Below are 23,326 nucleotides of genomic sequence, written 5' to 3'. Positions count from 1 at the left end.
AGTAAGTTACCAGAAAACTACAGGAGGAATGAAGGTGTACATTTCATTTCTCACTGGTGTAGAGACTTGAGCGGCCTAGAGTCGAGGCGCCAAATGGGATGGTTTTGCTTAACTGCCTCTTACTGAAAAACTCAGACTTAGGGAAATGTATTGGAGAACTGTGTCCTGTCTCCTGTAAATTGCGTCCTCTATCCTCTGCAGCAGGGATGGAGTTTGTGTGTGAGTTGGGCTGTACTTCCTAGGGTAGAACAAATCTCTGTGGGTATGGGTTAGAGTCCTCCTAAATGGAGATTTTTTTTTACAGTAGGGATTAAAGAGAGCTCCTTCAAAGAGTAGTAACAGAGAAGTAAATTTAAACACAACCAGATACTGTTCTGTGTCCATGAAGGGGACCCCCAGTCCCCATGAAATGTTTGTTTTGTTCTTTTCCTTTGACTCTAGAAATAGTCATATTTAAGCATCTGTTTTTTGTGTTTGTTTTTTTTTGCGGTGCGTGGGCCTCTCACTGTTGTGGCCTCTCCCGTTGCGGAGCACAGGCTCCGGACGCGCAGGCTCAGCGGCCACGGCTCATGGGCCCAGCCGCTCCGCGGCATGTGGGATCTTCCCGGACCGGGGCATGAACCCGTGTCCCCTGCATCAGCAGGTGGACTCTCAACCACTGCGCCACCAGGGAAGCCCTGAGCATCTGGTTTTAGTTTTTCTCTTGGGTACTAAAATTTATTTTGTTACCTATAATCCTTCAATAAAGTTGTAAAGGTAAGGTCATATGTCGATAGTGTGGTTTGGGGTATTTTAAGGGGAACACCCTTTCTGTCAGAGAGCATCATCTTACTAAGGAATTATGGGAAAGTGAGCAGAGGCTCAAGGCCGAGCAAAGAGGGGAAAAGCTCTTTGGAAAAATGGCTGCAATCTATACTGATTCAGGAGTCAACTTAATATAATCCTCCTCTCCCTCCCAAATATATAAGAGGAAGATTACAAAAAGGGAAGAAAACTTTTAAGAAATGATCCTAGCTTATTTTCAGTCAAGCATCTTATTATTTAAATAAACATTAAAAATATTTAAACAAAGAAACTCTGACTTTGATCACAGATGCTTTGTTTATCAATCACCCAGCATTTCAGTCCATTCTTAGATCACAATAAGGAACCAAGTTTAATTTCAATAATATTAAAAGAGTGGTCTGATGAGAAGTATGCGCAACATAAGAAAAAGTTGAATTACCATACTCAACTAATAAGATAATAGTAGGGTTGAATCCATGGTGAAGCAACAATCTCCCTTTTCATTTTATGATGTGCTTCTGAAACATCACCTTGGAAAACTCATATTAAAATAACAACAACAAAATAAATAAATAAAATAACAAAAACTATGGTTATACAATGGACCTAGCTTGAAGTTTTAATGAATAACAGGTTTTGAATTTAAATGATTTCACAGGAGGGTAGTACTGGTGGTATGCAACTGGCTCCACAGAGAACAAAAATTGAAAACACCACATATCATACTCTAGGTCAGCAGTTTTCAAACTTCTTGGTCTCAGGAATCCTTCACAAACTTAAAAATTAAGAACTCTAAAGAACTTTTTAAAAAGTGTGTTATATCTATAAATATTTATAGTAGTAAAAATTAAAGTGGAGAAATGAAAATGTTTATTAATTTATTAAAAATAACAATCCCATGTTAATGCATTTTTATGAACACAGTTATATTTTCAAAAACAAAAAAGAGAGAGGTGGCATTGTTTTAGATTTCTGCAAATCTGTTTAATGCCTGGCTTAATGTAAGACAGCTGAAGTCTCATGTGCTCTCAATCTACTGTGCTAACTATATTGTTTTGATTGAAGTACATTAAAATAACCTGGATTCACACAGATGTAGAGCTGGAAAAGGGAGGAATATTTTAGTAACTTTTTCAGATAATTATAGATATTCTTCACAAGTGGTAGTATCTTAAAAGTTAGTTGCATGTAGAGTCTGAAACTGTATCAATGAACTTTTTGTATTCTGTTATATGAAAATCTATTGGTCTAAGTTGTACTTTGTATGTTTCACTCACTCATGATCTTGTAACATCACACATTGTACCTCTGGAAATACTGGCTCTTAATTATGCAAAGATTCAATATGCTGACACATTTTATTATACAAACTCCACTTGTTACTAAATTTTCTCTGTAGAAAAGTCTCAAGAATTGGTAAGTTGTCAAGTTCATAGTGGTAGATATGTTTTCTAAAATTCTTAATTTTTATTTGAAAGCTTTAATTTTATCATTGACAACAAATACTGCCAGTGGTTTTCTTTTAAAGGAGAGGCTGACTTCATTTTCAAAGAAAACATCTGTCAAATATCCAAATCTGAAGGATCAAAGTTTGTCACTTGTTCTTTCAAGCAAAAATGCCATTCTGTGAAAAAAGCAGCAAGTTAAAATACGTGTACTCAATGGCTGACCTTTAAAAAAATTAATGCTTACAATTTCATCAAGGACCTTCTTAAGCGAAGCAGGCAATTTTTTTCTACTGCAAGTGCATGGCAGTGAAGAATAATGACTACTAGAGTTTGGTGCCACTTGCCATTGATTTGTGCTAAGGTCCCAGAAGTTTTATTTACTATTGATTTGACACCATCACTGCAAATTCCAGCAGTAAAAAAGCAAATAATGGTATTATTATAAAGGGCTTTGATTTTGCATACACCCCCTGGAGTCCTGGGGATCCCCAGAAGGCCATGAACCACACTTTGTGAACTGCTATGTATTAGAATAAATGCAGAATATAAAAACGATTAAAAGACACAATCCCTATTCTCAAGTTCATCTTGTAACAGAGGAAACCGACTGGAGACGACTGCAACACAGTTTTAGTGATGGAAGAAATGGCAGCCGTGTGGAGGATAGATCAAAGGCAAGCACGGAAGCAGAGACCAGGTAGCATACTACTGCAGTAATGCAGACAAGCAATGATGAGGGCCTGACCTAGGGCAGTGGCAAGAATGGAGAAACTTTTAAGGTGGTGGAATTACAGGACTCGGTGTCTGATTTGATGTGAGGCACAGCGGAGAAGGGCAGTTTGGTGGACAGTGGTGCCCTTCCTACAGAGGCATTACAGGAGGAGAAGGTTGGCAGCGAGGTGGGCGGAGATTTATGAGTTTAGTTTTGCATTAACTATGACATGAGCATCAGCTCTCTAGGCAGAGGTGTCAGAACAGGCAATTGGCTATTAACTGCTCCTTCCCCGAGGGCCTCACAGTTCTCATTCCCTTCTGTACCCTCAATGCCTAGCAGAGTACCCAGCTCTTAAGGTCGACTGAATAAAGAAATGAATCTGGTCAGGGGCTCGTGACAGTCAGCTAACAGGAGGGTTCAATTTGGCAGTCATTTTACATACACGCTTCTTTGAAACCACGGGAGTGGATGAGATCAGGTTGACTGTAGCAGGAGGACTGAACTCCCGCTTCAAAATCTTTCTGGTCCTAAACGGTCAGAATAAGGGGCGTTCTTGGGAAATGTTGCCTCCAGTAGGTCACGACGGCCTATAACATACAAATTTAGCTTGTAAAACCTGTTTCTGGAGAAGGCAGAACACCCAACAACCAAGACTTGTCACATTTATGTCCGCACTTCAATACCTGTCAGACTGGTTTTACTTGGGGTGAGATGGGACTGACCTCGGCGTCCCAACCTTCTGTGGGTAGACGGCGTCTTTCGCAATCTCCCTTTTCGCGAATATTTGAAACTGTCTCTCCGAATGGCCACGACGCGGACCTCGAACAGGTTCAGACGCGGTGCCTTCGCTCGCCCAGGCAGGGGGCGGCGCCCCATCCACCCGCCCCGCTGACGCGGAATAAGCCGAGATCACCTCAGCAGCACGCGGTGCAATCACAGAGCGCGCGCCGCCTCCGCCGCTACCCTCGTTCTGAGATCCTTCCGCCCGTCCCATAGCGGCGCCGTGTCCTGGCGCCTCGCACCCAGGACACACATGCTCCGGTGTCCCGCGATTCTTAGAGGGTGATCTCCTCTTAAGCCCACGTACTCTTCTGTCTCTGTACCACCCGTGCCTTAGGTGCCGCCTTCTTCTTCATGTCCTCTCTCCTGGCTTAAGGAGACCTCGGCGTTGTGGAGGTCCTTTTTAAGGGGCGCGGCCAGATCCAGGCCCCGCCCCGTTCTGTGACGCACAGGGTGGTGCGCTAGCGAGCCGGGAGTAGGGGGTGGGGCTGGATTTAGTAGGGGACCTGCGGGCCGGGGCCGCCTCCCGTCGCGTGAGCCGGTTCTTCTCCCTCCGTCGATTCGGAGGAGCCGGGGCGACCTCGGCCTCCAGCGTCTTCGGTGAACTGACGCGGGGGTGGCGGCCGGGATGGTGGTGCTGGGCTTACTGCAAGCGGGCAGGTCGGTGCTGGGGCAGGCTATGGAGCAAGTGACAGGCGGCAACCTCCTATCCATGCTACTCATTGCCTGCGCCTTCACGCTCAGCCTGGTCTACCTGCTCCGCCTCGCCGTCGGCCCCCTGGCCCCACTGCCGCCTGGGGCGGTACGTGCACCCCCGGGGGTTCTGGAGGGGGACGATGCGACCAGGGCGACCGAAGGGCTAGCCGGGGTCTGGAACCGCGGTGGTGCTGGGCTGGGCAGTGGCGGCGGGCGTGCTGGGGCCTGGGGCTGGGGTGGGGGAGGGTGGCAGCGGCAATGATGCTGGTGGCGCTGGCGGTCGCGACTGCCTTGACCATGCTGGACTTGCTGCTGGGCGCCCCGATGTCTCTCGCGTTTCTGGTGGTGGCCGCGTGTCTGGTCCTGGCTGGGGTCGTGCTTGCCTCGATTGTGATCGTAGTGCTGGCAGTGTTGGCCAAGGCACTGGTGGCCCTAATGGCCACGGCCGGATCTGGTGGCTGCGGCCCTGGCTGTGGCGCTGAGCGTGCGGTTGGCTGTGCTGGCCGCCGCAGGGGGTTTCGGGCCTGGTGGGGGCCCTGGTGGTGATGTTTTTGGCAGCTTCGGCCCTGCTGGCCGTCTGGTGGCCGTCATCCTGGTGGCTACCCTTGTGTGGTTCAGTGTCCTGTGTCATTACCCCTAATGGCGATTTACATCAGTATGAAAGGAGCTATGTTCACTTTGGTAGAGTGAGAGTGACTGGAGTGTTGTAGGCACCTTCCTATGATGCTAGTAAAATACCAGATCCTCTAACTTAGTGGCTTTACTGACCACTAGCTTCATGCTTCCCTAATACATTTGATGAAGGCATCCTTAGCCAGACAAACCAAGTAGCCTTTAAGACGACCCTTTTACTGACAATGGAATATATAAACTATTGACCAAGTAGTTTTAAAAATTATTTTTGTTTGAACCATAACAGGCATGAGGCAGTTTGGTTTTTTCCGGCAGTTTTTTTTTCCTACATGTGGTATTTTTGAGGAAGTGTTATTTGTCTTTGGAAAGACAAAGGTAACTTTAGCGTTTTAAGATTGTTGCTGCTATTGTCCAAAAGAGTGAGTTTGTAGGGCTCCTTACTATTTGAGACCACGAAAGATATGAGGAGTATTATCCTTTTTTACATTCCAAGTTTGATTTCCAGGAGACTTGATGTTGTAATCTGCAGGTCTCATTTTGGGGCATCTGAAGTACCTTTTATAGTGTGTGCTAAAATGTTCCTGCTAAAACTGATCTACTCTCTGTGTAGAATCAACAGATCTAGATCATTTGTTGAGAGAAGCATGAAATGTGTTCTGTTTACTGATCAGTGTAGCTTCTTAAACATTTCCCTTCTTTCCCTCACATTACTTTGTCTTTTTCCCTACCTTCTTTAGTCAAGATTTTGGGACTAAAATTGTGAGTGGTAGTAGAAATAAGTGGTGAAGAAACCATAGTTTGACTTTTCTGTTTTTTTCTACTAATGACTAGGATAGTTGCCTAGAGCCACTAATAATACTGGGCATAGTCTAGAAAGTGTTCAGCATTTATAATTGCAACGCCTTGGTGTTTGTCTAGTCGTTTATCTTATACTAGGTTTTGAGTTTCTGCCCTTTTTTTTTGCGGTACGCGAGCCTCTCACTGCCGTGGGCTCTCCCGCTGCGGAGCACAGGCTCCGGATGCGCAGGCCCAGCGGCCATGGCCCACGGGCCCAGCCGCTCCGCGGCATGTGGGATCTTCCCGGACCGGGGCACGAACCCGTGTCCCCTGCATTGGCAGGTGGACTCTCAACCACTGAGCCACCAGGGAAGCCCTCTGCTCTTTTTATTATGGCTATTCTGCTACGGTATTTGCGGTTTGTTTGTTGTTAAGTTACTTTTGGTGCTTAATCTTTTGGTAACTTTTTTTGTTTGTTTTGTTTTCGTTTTTGTTTTTTTTGCGGTACGCGGGCCTCTCACTGTTGTGGCCTCTCCCGTTGCGGAGCGCAAGCTCCGGACACGCAGGCTCAGTGGCCACGGCTCACGGGCCCAGCCGCTCCGCGGCATGTAGGATCCTCCCAAACCGGGGCACGAACCCGTGTCCCCTGCATCAGCAGGCAGACTCTCAACCACTGCGCCACCAGGGAAGCCCTTGGTAACTTTTTAATATTAAGGACAAGTTTCTTTTTTTTTTTTAGTCACGAAACTAAACTGAATGTTTTGTAATAGGAAATGTAAACTGGAAGGGTTTTTTTTGTTTTGTTTTCTTGTAGAAAAGTCCACCATACATTTTCTCTCCAGTTCCATTCCTTGGACATGCTATAGCATTTGGGAAAAGTCCAGTTGAATTCCTAGAAAATGCATATGAGAAGGTAAGTCTTCCAAATCATTAGAGGAAAAGAAATGAGTGCTTTTCCAATTTTCTTTTAAACGGCAGAACATTAAAAAAACGTGTAATCTTACGCTTATTCCCAGTATAGGAAACCGATAAAATTGGAGCTGCTCTGGTTTAAGAGCTGGAGGGGCCTTGGAGACCTTTTTATGTTCTTCCATGTCCTGGGATGATCTCTGAGGAAATCTAGTTCTGGCAACTATGGTTTAAAAACCACTGGCCTCAATTTTGTATTCACTGATCATAGTTAAAATTGATACTAACTGACCCTTCTTTTTCTTAACCATGCGTCTGTGGAATTTTCTAACCTGCTCTACGTGTCTTCTGTGACTTCACTTCCACTTGGGTGACCCACACAGCACTGTGGCCCCTCAAATCTTTGCCCCTCTCCTCCCCGATGAGCTTTCTCGTGCCATTTTAGCCATTTGCTCCACAGTGCCTCTTTGGACTTGTCACTCTTACCTGTTTTACCTCCACAGTATTAATTTAGACACCCTATTCTCAGAGCACAACTACTTCTCCTGGTTAGCCTCTCCAACTCCTTCCATTATAACCATTCTTTGACCTCATTAGATGGTCCAGTCCACTGTTCCACTTACTTTGTCCTGCTCCATCAGCCTTCTTTATGTTCCTTCTTTTTACACGTTGGGACCATGGTCTATCATTTCAGTTACACTCTCGCCAGTACCTTAAATTTCCTTGCCCCTGGCTGTTCGTTGTGCTTTACCTGGTAAAAATCCAACCTTGGAGGGAGCCTAATAGTCATTTTTCCTTCCTTGTACCAGATTAGGTCCTTCTAATTTCGTGACTGCCTACCTTGAATGAACTTTGAACACTGCTCAACAGTCCTGTTATCTTTCTGTGTTTGGCTTACTTTCCCACTCAGCACAATGACTATTCAAACCTTCACTTTTTGAAACTTCTAAATCTTCCTACCTCTCTCTGTTAAAGCAGATGACTTTGTCTCCTTTGTAAAGAGAGATTAAAAACCAGTGGGAATTCCTTCACGTTCCCAATTTCAAACATACGAATCTACTTATAGCAATACATATATAAAATATTATTCTCTTTTCTTCCTATTACATTAATAATTCTGAAACACTTAACTTTGTGCAGTACTTAGTGCTTTATATATATTATCTCACTGAAGCTCCACAAAAATACTTTCAGGTATATCCATCTTATAGATGACAAAACTGAGAAACCGGTTATTTAATTTGTTCTTGGGCTCACTGCTAGCTAGTGACCAAGCCAGGATTAATACGTGGTCTGATATCCGAGTCTGTGCTTTTAATGATGATGTTGATACTACTAATAATAATAGAAACCACTTACATTATATTTATGATGGCCAATGCACTGTTTTCTTTTATGTATATATAATATATGATGACGATATATATATATATCTATCATGGTATATATATCAAAAAATATATATGTATATACTTAATCTTGACAACAGTTCTGTGAAGTAGGCATTATTATTATTATTCCCATTTTATAGGTGAGGGAAACTGAAGCACAGCAATGTTAATTTCTCTGACTGTAGGACCAAGGTCACAGCTAATATGTGGAGGAGCTGGGATTTGAACCTAGGCAATCTGGCTCCAGAATCTTGTGCTCTAGCCCACTATATGCTGTCACCTTGATTTCATTACACTATTTTGCCTTCTATGGGAGATTAAACTCTCCATCCCTCTTTTGTCACAGGAACCTTCTGCTATTGTTTCTTCTCTCTATAGTTGACTTCTCTCTCAACTAGATCTTTCCCATTTTCTCTGGAAAGTTCTCAAAGGTCACCCATTTAAAAAGACCAAAGCTTCTCTTGGCCACTCAGTCTCCTCTCATGTCCCTCCCTCTGCAGCGAGTTGTCTGTACTTAGTCCCTATTTCCACACGTCCTATTTACTTACTTTTTAGTCCACTCTAGTCTGTCTTTTAGCCCCTTCACTAATGAGCTCCGTGTCCTAATCCAGTGAACTTGATTTCTCAGCTCTATTTGTCAGTGATGACCACTCCCTCCTTAAATGTGGCTTCTCTCATTTTTTCTTCTACTTCTGTGACTACTTCTTCTCTAACTCATTTGTGGGCTCACGCCTGGCCATTTACTCTTGGGGTTCACTGAGGTTTGGTCCTTGGCCTTTATTCTTTCCTAGATGATCTTGTCTCTACCTGCAGCTTCAGTTATTAGCCAGATATAGATAACACCCAAATTAATGTCTCTGGTTCAGGTCTCTTCTCTGATCTTCAGACCTGGATATCCACCTCCCACATGATTCTTTCTTAGTTGACCAAAGGCACCTGAAATCCAACATTTTTAAAGTCTGACCCTTGATTTTTCTCTCTCCAATCCTGGTTGTCCTATTTGCTTCTCTCACCATTGTTCTCCCAGTTTTGCAATGTGCCAGAGGCCTAGGAGTCATTCTTGATACTTCTCCATCCATCAATCCATTGCCAAGTCAGCAGGTTCTCTCTTCAAAATACTTCTGTATCCATCTGCTTCTGATCTCCACTGCTCCTCCATTACCTTGTCCCAAGTATTCATCATCAGGTTCCTGTAACAGGCTCACTGGTCCTCTGGCTTTCCTTTAGCTCCTGTCCCTCTCCTCTCCATACAGGAGCCAGAGGGATCTTTCTTTTAAAATATGCACAGATTAGTCTCTTTCCCATGCAGTTTAAAATCTTCCATCACATTTCATTGCTTGCAAGGATAAAACTTCCCGAATATGGCTTACAAGGCTCTGTATGTTCTCGGCCCTACCAGACTCTGCCCTCATCTCATCCTTTCCCTCTCTTTCTCTCACCTTTAGGACCTTTGTGCATGCTCAGCCATCAGGCTAACTGCTACCATCCTTCAGGTCTCAGCTCAGGTGTCTTTTTCTCTTTGTAGTCTCTCTTTGATCATTCTCTCATCTCAGAGTTGCTTTCTGTTGTGTAGTACTTCTCACATTTGCAGTTTTACATTTGTTAATGTGATTATTTGATCAAGTTGTATCTTTTTCAATAGACTAAGTTTCATGAGTCACAGACAGTATTTTTGTTCATGATTGTATCCCCAGTGCCTACAGTCTGCAATAGTAATCAGAAAACTGCAAAGTATTTAACACAACTTGATTAACAAAAAATTAAAAATGAAATCATTCTGTGTTGGTGAGATAGTGGTAACATTGATAACTAAATAAACCTCTGGTGTCTTCATATAGCAAGTGCTGTAGGAAAGGTCATATCCTTTGGCTACTCCTGTAAATTTATCTTTAACCAAAGGGGAAAAAATCTATATTCTCAGAGATATTCATTATATAATTATCTATAATAAGTAAAAAATGGACACATCAACCATAGTGAAAGAACAGTTAACATATGATGTCTGTGAAAGATAGAAAATATTTTCAACATAAATAGTGAAAAAAGCAGAGTAGAAAGTTTTATTTATATTTTATTTGCAACTGAATGAATATAATTTGGACAAAGACTGGGGGAAGAATTGTATTAAGGTTTATGAATGTTTTAATTTTCAGCAATGTATTATTTTGTTATTTAAGATGAGTGTCTTAGCACTGCGGATTTTTTGGTAACATCACTATGGGTACTTTTCTCACTGTAGTATGGACCTGTATTTAGTTTTACCATGGTGGGCAAGACGTTTACCTACCTTCTGGGAAGTGATGCTGCTGCACTGCTTTTTAATAGTAAAAATGAAGACTTGAATGCAGAAGATGTCTACAGTCGTCTGACAACACCTGTGTTTGGGAAGGGAGTTGCCTATGATGTGCCTAATCCAGTAGGTGACACTGTTATCTTGAAGAACGACAAATCTATACTATAATATTTATAGCTAGTAGTATAAATTATATATCTAAAGTATAGAAGCAATTTATTCTTTGACTCAAAAATCTGAAGAATCATGAGACAGTTAAAAGAAGGAAAACCATGGGTAGCTGACAAAGAATGGGTATTTTGTCTTATAGTTGCTGGCATGGACTAAGCAATTTTAAAGGGCTTCCTGTACAAAGAAATAGAATCAATGAGAACTTAGCATATTAGGATTTGATTTGAGCAAGTAAGAAGAAAAATCCCATTATTTCATCAGGAGGGCCTCCTACCTTCCTACTCCCACCTGAAATTTTAGCATAAGAGCTCTTTTGAGCTAGAGATTGTTGGCTTTAGAAGTTTGTGTGATTTCTTTCCTCCCCCAAAGTCAAATATTAAAGTGCTGCAATTTGATGTAAAATGCAAATCAGATAATTAGCCCAATTACTAGGTGTGGGCTCTGGCTGTGAACGTACCATGCATTACCCGATACCCTAGTATAGCAGGTAAGAATTGACATTGAGTGTTGCTTCTGGGGATTGAGGAGGTGTGGGCGAATGAATAGCTGTCCTCAAGACCAAAAGCAAGAGCCTTGGGCAATCCCTCTGGTTGGATATATCTATTCATTTTCCACACAGCTTATCAGATTCTTAAAATAGAACTGCCCCAAAGGGCTAAAAACATTCTTTGTCTTAGTGTGAATTTATTCCGACTGTATTACATTCTAATTAAACTTTTGGAAGATAGCATAAGTGAGGAATGGTATTTGTTTGGGAATAGATGGGAGAATATGTGAAGGAGGATAAAAATATTAGCAAAGCATAATGGACTTTTGGGAGATTGTGTTGGCATCTAGGTTGGGTTGGAAGACTAGAATATAACAGAATAGGACTAGTGAGCCATGGAGTCAGGAGTGGGGAAAGCGTGTATCTATAGAAAGGAAGGCAGGAAGTGGGATTCCTAATTTATCATTTGTCTTGGGCCTCCATAGCAAGTGTCTTCTACGTGTTACTTCAGATATATGCATAGATGCTTTAAATTTCCCATATCTGGTGTGTAGTTAAGAAAATTATTTTTATTTTCAATTTTTCAGAAGATTGTTTTCTTTGAGTGTTAAAGAGTTATAATAACCCAAATGAATCTTACGATAAAACAAAATTGTGTTTTAATTCTTATATACCCTTAATATTTTGAAGGTTTTCTTGGAGCAGAAGAAAATGTTAAAAAGTGGTCTTAATATAGCCCACTTTAGACAGCATGTTTCTATAATTGAAAAAGAAACAAAGGAGTACATTCAAAGTTGGGGAGAAAGTGGAGAAAAAAGTAAGCAAAATGTTTTGGTTTTGCATTTGTCCTAATATGGCTACTTTTCTGTGACTAGAAATCTTAAGAGTGCGTGTGGGGCTTCCCTGGTGGACTCGCAGTGGTTGAGAGTCCACCTGCCGATGCAGGGGACGCGGGTTCGTGCCCTGGTCCGGAAAGATCCCACATGCCGCGGAGCGGCTGGGCCCGTGAGCCATGGCCACTGAGCCTGCGGGTCTGGAGCCTGTGCTCCGCACCGGGAGAGGCCGCAACAGTGAGAGGCCCACGTACCGCAAAAAAAAAAAAAAAAAAAAGGGTGAAGAGGGTGTGTGTGTGTGTGTGTGTGTAGAAAGCAAACTACACCATATGTAAAACCACCTTAGATTTAATGAAATGAACATGTTATGATTACCGTGGAGTTAAAAGACCCGAGAGGAAGTGATTACACTAAGTCCCCTACATACGAACCTTCAAGTTGCGAACTTTCAAAGATGCGATTGTACGCCGTATGCCAGCTGTTGTACTGTTTCAAGGTACTGTACTGTAAGATTAAAAATGTTTTATTTTTTGTGTTTGTTTTTTATTTATTATTTGTGTGAAAAGTATTATAAACCTATTACAGTACAGTACTATATAGTGGATTGTGTTAGTTGGGTACCTAGGCTAATTTTGTTGGACTTACGGACAAATTGGACTAACGAATACACCCTTGGAACAGAAGTTGTTCATATGTAGGGGACTTACTGTATTGCTGCTCATTTAGCAAAACCTTAAAATGGGTTAATTAATGTGTGTATTATTTAGCTCATTTATGTGAATAATATAAAAATGATTCATAATTGAATTTTGAAATAAACTGAATGTACAACTTACATTCAAGGTCATTTTAATAAAATAAATAAAAATTTTTGAACTCCCAATGGGCAAGTAGAAGTCTAAATGACTTAATTATATATGTATTATGTTATTTTTCTCCTATTGTATGGGAATGATTTATTCCAAGAAAAAAGTAAATTTAAATACATAAGCTTACTGTACCACCAAAAGTGTGATTTTAGCTGTTCCCAATAGAAATCTTTAAAAAATGTATGCTTTCTCACATTATATAGGGAGTATATTGAATGTAACTTAAAATTCTTTGGATTCTGTGAATCCAGTTTTTATATTGGACTGCAGTAATTGTTGCCTTCAGAGACAATTGTCATACTCATAGCAGGAAGCAACATCTGCCTACAGGGCAGTAAGACCTCTGTGTAGGTCACCACATTCTGGGTCTGGTCTTCAGCTTCTATAAAAGGTCCAGAACCTGGTTTTATTTAATATACCTAAAGTTCATGGGACATATTTCCTATTCTACAAGAAGCTGATGCATGAACTAGAACTCCAACTGAATAAATACAAGTGAGATATAATTATGGTACCAAGAACCCCAGAATATTTGCTAAACTTCTCTTTTTTGGCAATCTAATTAGAAAGCCAAATGAAAACTGGAAGTTCGTTTGGTGAACATGGAATTAAAGAACAGGATATTGATTGGGTAATTGTTAGGACTTTTAAAGTGTCACCCAGATGTGCTTGCCTGATGCATCTGTCTCTAATGTTTGGATATACAAGTTGGTGGTTACAGTTTTCTTTTATGTATGGTCAAGACCAGTTTTTTTCTGACCTTTGAGTTTCTCACTTTTCAGTTTTTTTCCCACTTTTGACCTGGGGAATAATCCATTCTTCAGCCTTTGGACTGCTATTCCTTGGAAAGCACCTCATTATTGTCCCCATATATAATAATATAATTATTATTATACTGTGATCTGGAACTCAGATAACCACATTCATTTTTTTTTTTAACCACATTCATTTTTATCTTCATTTTATCTTTTCAAGATTAAGGGCTCATGAGTATGAGTGAGGTTTTAGGTACCTTTGTGGCATCTATTTTGGCTGTCCAGAGAGCTGGGGTGCCTCCCATCATTTGGTTTCTTGCCTCTCTTTGTTGTAGCCACATATTTATAGGCTTTTTTTGATGGTATGAATAGGATCTTGTTGGTTCCTGAGTTAAGTTTTTATTCTCATTTCCTTCACAGTACTTTTATATCTCTAAGAAAACAGAACATTGTAAAAGAATTTTTGGCAAAAGTAATGGGAATGATCTTTTCCCCTCTAGATTTGTTTGAAGCTCTTTCTGAGCTCATAATTTTAACAGCTAGCCATTGTTTACATGGAAAGGAAATCAGAAGTCAACTCAATGAGAAGGTGGCACAACTGTATGCAGATTTGGATGGAGGTTTTAGCCACGCAGCCTGGCTCTTGCCAGGCTGGCTCCCTTTGCCTAGTTTCAGGTATGGATAAAGAAACAATACTTGGTCATTTCACTTTGTTTAATTACTGTAGTGTTGGTTGGCTTTGTATTGACAAAGATAAAAATTAAATATAAAACAAACAAATTGGGGGAGATTATAAGCCTCCATTCTTCTGTAAGCATTCGATATTTCTTTACACAGTGAGCTTATTTAAGGTAAGTTTCAGTTAATTAGAAAGGTAATTTGTTGTCTGTCTGTTCCGATATTTTAAAACCTACTTATCTCACATATTCCTTGTACTCAGGAGGGTTTCTCAACTCTACCTAAAAGTGATACAGCCCTTCTAAGCACTTGTTTGAAAGTATTTGACTAATTTGTAGTATATTGTGAAGTTTGTTTTGAAGTATTAGTACCTTTCTTTAATTTTCTGTCTCCTTGACAGCTCTATTATCATCTCCTTAAGAGCAAGGATCATCTGTGATACAGAGAAACATTGCTCATAGGACTTGACAAGTAGCTTAGTGTCTTGCATATTAGTAGTCTCTCTGTGCCTTTGTTGATTCATTTCTGTTCAGGTGAAAAATGGGGATTTATTCTAATGCTAAATCCTGCAGAAGAAACAGAGTGACTCTGTCTGCTTCAAGAATTAATTTGGTTAAAATTGGAATTTCATGTTAATGTAAAAGAGTATTCTGCTTTTTATTAAACTGGAAAATGGTTATAACGGAATAATCATTTGAGTCTTATTTTAGACTTTTAGTTAGAACACAGGTAGTGTGTAAAGAATCAGGGATATGTATGTTAAAACACATTTCCTGCCCTTAAGGACCTTAGAAATCCCTAACAATTTAAGATCTTCATGGCTTCTTTTTTTTCTCTTGGTTCTGAGCTTTGTCAGTTTGATACCTGAAAGTATTACCTTATTTTTTAAAGTCATTTTCATGTTTGAATTACAGACGCAGGGACAGAGCTCATCGAGAGATCAAGAATATTTTCTATAAGGCAATCCAGAAACGCAGAGAATCAGGAGAAAAAATTGATGACATTCTCCAAACTTTACTAGATTCTACTTACAAGTAAGAGCTCTTCAGATCACATATTAAACAGAAGCAGGAAATTTTTTACACATTAAAACATAGTTAAATAATATGTACATTTAAAAAGTAATAATGCTGGCAAAATTAGTAGCTATGACCTTTGAACTTTTTAAATGGATGAAACATAAATTACTGGGATCCTGTGCCTTACTGGAATCCCAGTACTGTGCATGGTGAAAAGTTTGCTAGTAAACCTCAATGAAGTCTTTTGTAACCAGTATCATATTTTCTATTGGTCTCTTTTCCCTAAAGGAAAAAAAAAAAAATCTGACTTGTGATGGGCAAATGCAAGAGAAAAATTAGTTCATTTTGACCCTTTATATAAAGGTTGAGACATGAAATGTGTCTGCCAAATGTTAAATTTGTGTATGCGGTCCATTCTTTAGGGATGGGCATCCTTTGACAGATGATGAAGTAGCAGGCATGCTTATTGGATTGCTCTTGGCGGGGCAGCATACATCCTCAACTACCAGTGCCTGGATGGGTTTCTTTTTGGCCAGAGACAAAACACTTCAAGAAAAATGTTACTTAGAACAGAAAACAGTCTGTGGAGAGAATCTGCCTCCCTTAACTTATGACCAGGTTTGTTGGATTTTCAGTTTCATTGCTGCCTATGACACTGAGTATGTGTGGCTAATTTTTAAAGGGGACAATTTGGGATTTTCTATATACTATAGATTAAATTGATTAGATTCTTTATTTTTAGAAAATTCCCCATAGCCTTCCCTGAAATGTCCTAATGCTGGATCCACTTTCCTAGTATTCTTTTGAGGATTTTTGCATCTATATTCATAAAGGATAGTGGTCTGTAGTTTTATTGTTATGTCTTTGACAGGTTTTGGTATCAGAGTATTACTGGTCTCAGAGAACGCGTTTGGAAGCATTTTCTCCTCTTTTACTTTTTGGAAGACTTTGTGAAGGATTGGTGTTATTTCTTTCTTACGTGTCTGGTAGAATTCACCAGTGAAGCCATCTATGTCTGTGCTTTCTTTGTGGGAAGGTTTTTGATTACCAATTCAATGTCTTCGCTTGTTACAGGTCTATTCATATGTTCTGTTTCTTTTTAAGTCAGTTTTGGCAGTTTGTGTCTTTCTAGGAATTTGTCTATTTCATCTAGGTTGCCTAATTTGTTAGCATACAATTGTTAAAGTATTCTCTTAGCATCCTTTTTATTTCTATTAGGTCAATAGTGATGTCTCTTCTTTCATTCCTGATTTTAGTAACTTTTAAAGTGATAGCTTAATTGATACATAATTCAGATAGTATAAAATCTACCCACTTAAAGTATACAATTCACTGGTTTTTAAAATATATTCAGAATTGTGAAACCATCATCACAATTTCATTTTAGAGTATTTACATCACTTCCAAAAGAGAGCCGGTACCCATTAGCAGTCATGCTTCATTTCCCCTGCCCCTGGCAGCCACTAATCTACTTTTTGTCTCTATGGATTTGCCTATTCTGGACATTTCATATGAATGAAATCATACAATATGTGGTCTTTTGTGACTGGCTTCTTTCACTTAGCATGTTTTCAAGGTTAATCCATGTTGTAGCATGTATCAGTACTTCAATCTGTTTTATTGCCAAGTAATATTCCATCGTATGGCTGTACCACATTTATTTATCTCTTCATCAGTTGATCGACATTTGGGTTGTTTCCACCCTCTGGCTACTGTGAATAACACTGCTCTAAACATTTCTGTATAGGTTTCGAAAAAGCTGACATGATTTTTGCTAATGTTTTCATTTTTTAGATGAGTGAATTTTTGAAGGTCCTTACCATGCCATTCTTCGGAGTGATCTGTTATCTCGCCTTCTTTTTCTTTACTGACCATGGACAAAAATAAGACAAGATATTCCCAGTTACCCTGAACTTGTTTGTCCTGTTGAAGTATGTTAAGTATTTGTAAAACTCGGGAAATTTTTTCTCTTTTTAGCTCAAGGACCTAAATTTTCTTGATCGCTGCATAAAAGAAACATTAAGACTTCGACCTCCTATAATGACCATGATGAGAATGGCCAAAACTCCTCAGGTGAGTCTCCTGGCTAGATCTTTTCCTCTGTGCCCCCAGTTGTTATTTATCAAGAAGAAATATCATAATATCAAAGAGAATTTTTTAAATTAAAAAAGTAGAATAATCACTTCTACATAATTTTCAGTTTTACATATTTTAAATGTATAAATATTTTTACATAATTGCAGACAGTATACATGCTCATCTGTTCTCCCTACATTTTAATTTAACAATTAGGGTTTTTTAAAATGGAAGTATACTTTTTTCTTGGTTTTTAAAATAACATATGTGTTGTTGTAAAAAATTGTAACAGTGTGGAAGTGTGTAAATTGGATTGTGAAAGGTTCCTTGAAATCCCACCCCTACCCCCAAGGCATTATCACTTTTTAAAATTTGTGTATATACTTCCAGCCCAATGTGTGTTATTTGGAAATCATCTTGAGTTAAAATAATTTTTAACTGGCCTATCATGTAGCCAGTTTAAAAATATATGTGTATTTCATGTATATTAATGCTTTGTTACACAATGGTCTGATTGTTAGAATATTTTTAAATTATCTAGTGAAATGTGTTGCTTTCATTTGTAGACTGTGGCAGGGTATACCATTCCTCCAGGACATCAGGTGTGTGTTTCTCCCACTGTCAATCAAAGACTTAAAGACTCATGGGTAGAACGTCTGGACTTTAATCCTGATCGCTACTTACAGGACAATCCAGCATCAGGAGAGAAGTTTGCTTATGTGCCATTTGGAGCTGGTAAGATGATTACATTTGGCACTTGAAATGTCTGTTCTGATAACATATTTGTGCCTGTCAGAATAATCCATGTGAAGCTTATTTACGAATATCTTTCCCTTTCCTCATAGGGACATTCCTGCAAACATCTGTAGGAGTGTAATCTTTGCAGGTTGGAAAAAATATTTCATTTGTACTAAAGGAAATAGTTCTGTGAATCCTTACAATGTTCTATTACCTTCTAACCTATCTAGTTTTATCAGTTCTAATCTTTATAGTCCACCCTGTTTTCCCTTATCATAGTATTTAAAGCTCCTTGTGAATTCTGTTTTAAAGAACTATTGGAGTTAGCACACCATTTGGGCAATTATTTCAGGCTAAATATGATGAGACAATCAGCATTTCAGAAAAGAGCAATGGCATGGAAGCTTTTCTGGATTGTTAGTGAACTTTTTGGTTCTCTGCCTATATATCCTGATGATAAGATGGTCTTTAAATTTGGGCAGGTTGTGCATAGGTATGCAAACCTCTGCATTTCAGTTAAGATCCTAAAATGACACAGGCAGACTCTCGTTCCTCCAATAATTTCTCCATTCACTGGTACTTTGTACAGATTAAACTATATTCTATGAATTATTTGTTTTTCCAAAGAGATCATTTAAGTGACATGACATTTTTGTCATTGGTCACACCTTTTCCATACATAAACGAAAGTATAAAGTCCTTTGGGAACTTCAGATCTTAATAACTATTTAGTAAAGAAATTCAGTAATGGTATATGATATAAATATCAATAAAAGAGTCATAGATTGTTCAAGTAGTTGGAAGGGGCATTAGTTCTCCAGCCCAAATTCTGCCCCATTTCTAAACTGACAATTATCTGGCTTTTATCTGGGGTTAGTGCACTCCCCATTGGTTAACAGCTTAGTCCCACAAGACTGTCCCTCACCACTTTAGATGCCAATTACAAGTCCAGGTTGGCACCTGTTTTTCTGACCAACTGGCTGTAAATTCGAGGTTCTCTAGATCCCCTCCTTGGGGTTCCATAATTTGTTAGAATGGCTCACAGAACTTAGAAAACTTTATTTACTAGACTACTGGTTTACTATAAAAGTATATAACTCAGGAATAGTGTGATTGAAGAGAAGCATAGAGCAAAGTAGAAGGAAGGGGTACACAGCTGCCAAGCCCTCTGTGGGTATGCCACCCTCCCAGCACCTCCACATGTTTACTATCCTCGAAGCTCTCTGAACACTGTCCCCTGTCCTGTCCCTTCCCTGTACTTCTGTAGGGATTTTATGGAGGCTTCATTACATAGGCACGATTGATTAAATCGCTGGTCATTGGTGATTAATTCAACCTCCAGACCCTCTCTCTCCTGGAAGCTGGGGGGTATTGCTGAAAGTTCCAACCCTCTAATCACGTGGTTGGTTCCCCTGGCAGTCACCTCATTAGCAAACTCAACTGTGGTTGAAAGGGGCTTGTTACGAATAACAAAAGGCTCTTTTCCTCTTTGACCTTTATTGCTCTTTTCACTTAAGAAATTCCACAGGTTTGAGGAGCTCTGTGCCAAGATGGAAGACTAAATACGTATTTCGTATTGCAATCCACATTATCACAGTTGCCATACCTTAGTATTAAAGTCAGATTTGAAGTCAGTTTTAAGTCCTGCAACTTGGTTCATCTTGTTAAGGATCGCTTTGGATATCTTAGTCCTTTGCATTTCTGTATGCATTTTATAATCAGCTTGTCAGTTTTTACACGTATATGACATTTTAAATTTTGATGTGTTGCTATTTTTGGTTTATTAAATTTCTTTTTCTTCCATTATCATTTGTAATGACATTTAAAGTTTTGATTGGAAGGTTCATATTAACTTTTGACTATGGCTCTCTTGGGACAGAAGTTAAGAATATTCTAGTATATTTCCAAACTAGATTATCATCGTATGTTTCAAACCTTACTTATTTTTAACCTAGATAGATGTTAGGTTTCAAATAAACAATTGGAAAAATGATTGTATAATTACCCATGTGCTGTTTCCCCTAATAACAGACATTAAAAATCTCTTGGGATTTTTATTAGTTATTTACATTCTTTTGAAAAGAATATGTCATCTTTTTACTATATATCTGTATATCTGCTATTCACCTTAACTGTGGATAAACAAATTTTATCATTCCAGGCTCAAAGACATGAGAAAGAATTTCAGCCGACTGTTATGGAAATGTTTTCTCTTACAGGGCGTCATCGTTGTATTGGGGAGAATTTTGCTTATGTTCAAATCAAGACAATTTGGTCCACTATGCTTCGTTTATATGAATTTGAACTCATTGATGGATATTTTCCCACTGTAAATTATACAACAATGATTCACACCCCTGAAAACCCAGTTATCCGATACAAACGAAGATCAAAATGAAAAAGGCAGCAAGGAACTAAAATGTGAAACATCACTGTAAACTGCAAAAGCATTGAAGAGAATGAAGTTTACGAAACAACTCCCAGTGTACTTTTTTTTGAGTGTGTAATTTTAAAAGACAGCCAACTTAACTTACGGTTTTTATATTTTAACTGAATGGTTCCATCAAATCCAATGGCATTTCAGAAATTTCCCAATAGTCTTATGATGGATAAAGGAAAACTATAAGTTTCTATATAGTTGGTTTCCTTTCCTTTAAGGAAATCAGGCTCATTAGTTTGGGGGGGATCTTTGGTAACTGGCAGATTCTAAGTAACACAATTTCCAGGTATTAATTTTAAGAGCATACATAGCTCTTGGCAAGTAAGTTCAGAGTGTTCAACTCTTGTGCTAGATCTGCAAGTATAAAAGCCCAGTGAAATACTTGGAAGCCTTAGATTTGTTGGGCAATGTATGTATGTATGTATGTGTAAGGATGGGTGGGTAGGGAATAAACTCCCCTTTAAAGCCTTGGATAAAAGAGAATCCTATTGTTTTGGTATGATGATATTTAGCAATGATGGAGCTATATTGTAGGAAAATATATTTGAAATAACTGGAAGCACTGTCTGTAGGAAATTGAGATCTATGACAATGACTAATTGTTTTTCCTAAAAAATAATTAATATGAAAGACTGCTTGTGTAACTTGATCTAATTACTAAATATTACATATTTATCTGTTTGATTAATTTGTATCTGGTTCCCCATAGTTGCATCTGTGTGGAATTCCAAAATAAAGTCCTTGAGGGATAAGTTTTGTTCTCTTTGGCTCAAGGTGGTTCCTGCTTCCTCTCCAGAATCTAATTAAGGATGTTTGTTACTAGTTCTGTTAGTTTAGGTTAACAGGCTTTTTATTTTTTCTTTTTAAATACAAAATCTGAGATCAGGGAATCTGGCTTTAAGATAAGTGTAATACGAAGCAGGGGTCTTGGGAGTGTATCACTGGTCAAATTCTGTGAAGCCTGAGTTCAAGAATGAACTCAAATTATAACTGGAGACGTAACTATATGATACCTGTAACTTAACCACGTACTTTGTTATTACTAGATGAGGTAAACATACTTTCCCCGATGTGTATTACAGTTCTGTTTAAAAGGCTGGAGGACTCACATTAAACTCTATTTGTGAAGCTAAAATCTGTGTTGTTGAGTTTTTCACATTAAAATTATCTTTGAGAGTACAGTTTGCATTCACAAATGGTAAAGTGTGTGGTTCAATGAGTGGAATTTAGGAATCTAGGAACTTGGATGGGAAAAAAGTTCCATCTTTATTTGTACTTATTTCAAACTGTAATTTAATATTTTCTTTATTTATGAATTTAGTCAACAAACCACACTAGTATTAGCAGTACTCATGATTTTGCAAACAGAAATCACAGATACTTTTCATATCCCATTATAGATGTTGCAGATCTCTTGAAATATCTTTAACTTTTATCACTACTTTGACATTACGGTATTATAGTTATTAGATCTGCTAGATCTTATTTCTTTACTCATCACAAAAATTTCTTTAAAGTTTGACTATTTCTATATACTTGGTTTCCTTTGCAATCCTGTATATTTTATGGCTTTAAAAGCATTATTCTGAGAAGGGATCCATAGTTTCACAAGATTGCTAGAGAGGTTCATGGCACACAAAAAAGTTAAAACTCTGGAAAGGCTGGTCCATGTTTAGTGAATAGTTTTAAGAAGACTTAAAAAGATTTAGTTTTTAACCACAGACCAATTATTGAGAAGCATTAACAAGTTTGACTGCAGAGGCCTAATGTCATAAGGACGGTGATGGTCAAATGATGGGAGTGAAATAATAAGATTGATCAGAGCACTTGTTTATCTGCTCTTTTCTCCATTCTCTCTTAAGAGTAGAATTGCCTTGAATGGAAAGCTATGTTTAGCTAAAAAAGGTTTTACCCACAACCTCCCCTCTTCAACTGTTTTAGAATACATTTGTAACTTCTAGAACTCCTTATTGGAACCCAGCTGCTAATATGGAAAATTTAGGTAATTTGAAATTTCCAAGAGTGTAGATTGCCTGTTTGTGTTGGTGTAAATCACAGAATATCTAATGGTAAGATAAAATCCTCTGGAAATAAATATCAAATACTGATGGCCATGTTATCAGGAGGACTCTAGTTAAGAAATAACATTGAGATCCATATTATCTCTGTGAAAGCATCTCACTCTGAATTTGGATTGGACAGCAGGAATACTGCTTAATTCTGCTGCATTGTGGTTAATAAAATTTAAGATTCTGTATTATCTTAGTGGGCATGGCTTTGTGAGGACACACCTTTGGATATAAGTAACCTTAAACATAATAGGGCAAATATGGATTTATCATGAAAATACTCATTTGGCTTCTAAAAAACACTATACGTAGACTTAAAGTTGATAAAAAAAGGCGCATGGAAAAACTCTTTCTCCGTGTAGGGAAAGAAAAATCCCAATAGTAGCTAATTCTAAAATTAGGACAACTTTCTGAATCTCTAAATGCTACATACTTGAGATACATAATAAGGTGATACATACTACTGTAGGCTGAATGTCTGTATCTCCCCAGATTCGTATGTTGAAACCTAATCCCCAGTTTGTTGGTATTTGTTAGTGGGGCCTTTGGGAGGTGATTAGGTCATGGCGGCAGAGCTCTCACGAATGGGATTAGTGCCCTTATAAAAGAGACCTTGGAGAGCCCCCTTGCCCCTCTGCCACGTGAGGACACAGTGAGAAGATGGCAGTCTACAAAATCAGGAAATGGGCTCTCACCAGACACCAAATTTGCTGGCGCTTTGATCTTGGACTTGCTAGCCTCCAGAACTAGAAATAAAGAGAAT

At 39.0% G+C, this 23,326-nt stretch overlaps 2 protein-coding genes across 11 annotated transcripts; one reads left to right on the top strand and one right to left on the bottom strand.

The window, feature by feature from the left end:
- Positions 1–1,633: 1,633 nt before the first annotated feature.
- On the bottom strand, positions 1,634–5,086 carry LOC149748410 (uncharacterized). 5 transcript variants are annotated; one of them, XR_016394313.1, is made up of 3 exons: positions 3,633–5,086; positions 3,392–3,536; positions 1,634–2,410 (listed from the first exon to the last, which is right to left on the bottom strand). XR_016394313.1 is itself a non-coding variant. In XM_089917620.1 (2 exons), exons 1-2 carry the CDS (start codon positions 3,941–3,943, stop codon positions 3,527–3,529), a joined length of 282 nt encoding a protein of 93 aa, XP_089773746.1. In that variant the 5' UTR covers positions 3,944–4,266; the 3' UTR covers positions 1,634–3,526. The 5 variants fall into 5 exon arrangements, 1 of the variants encoding a protein (XP_089773746.1); XR_016394315.1 differs by having other exon boundaries at positions 3,633–4,266; XR_016394312.1 differs by having other exon boundaries at positions 1,634–3,536.
- CYP51A1 (cytochrome P450 family 51 subfamily A member 1) lies at positions 4,239–21,629 on the top strand. Of its 6 annotated transcripts, none has more exons than XM_089917617.1 (11): positions 4,358–4,531; positions 6,650–6,748; positions 10,375–10,551; positions 11,777–11,903; positions 14,044–14,218; positions 15,136–15,255; positions 15,663–15,858; positions 17,218–17,313; positions 17,883–18,051; positions 18,162–18,202; positions 20,216–20,386. In XM_089917617.1, exons 1-10 carry the CDS (start codon positions 4,358–4,360, stop codon positions 18,191–18,193), a joined length of 1,365 nt encoding a protein of 454 aa, XP_089773743.1. In that variant the 3' UTR covers positions 18,194–18,202; positions 20,216–20,386. The 6 variants fall into 6 exon arrangements, with proteins under 6 accessions (XP_089773745.1, XP_089773743.1, XP_089773744.1 ...); XM_089917618.1 differs by having other exon boundaries at positions 20,274–20,341; XM_089917619.1 differs by lacking the exons at positions 4,358–4,531; positions 18,162–18,202 and adding an exon at positions 4,239–4,329 and having other exon boundaries at positions 20,274–21,629.
- Positions 21,630–23,326: the final 1,697 nt, after the last annotated feature.

Source organism: Delphinapterus leucas, chromosome 9 (genome assembly GCF_059928025.1).
Source record: "Delphinapterus leucas isolate spDelLeu-1000000601 "Yukka" chromosome 9, BTC_Dleu_Yukka2, whole genome shotgun sequence".
Taxonomy (NCBI): domain Eukaryota; kingdom Metazoa; phylum Chordata; class Mammalia; order Artiodactyla; family Monodontidae; genus Delphinapterus; species Delphinapterus leucas.
Note: the sequence above shows the minus strand (reverse complement) of the source record. Positions and strands in the feature narration are given on the sequence as shown.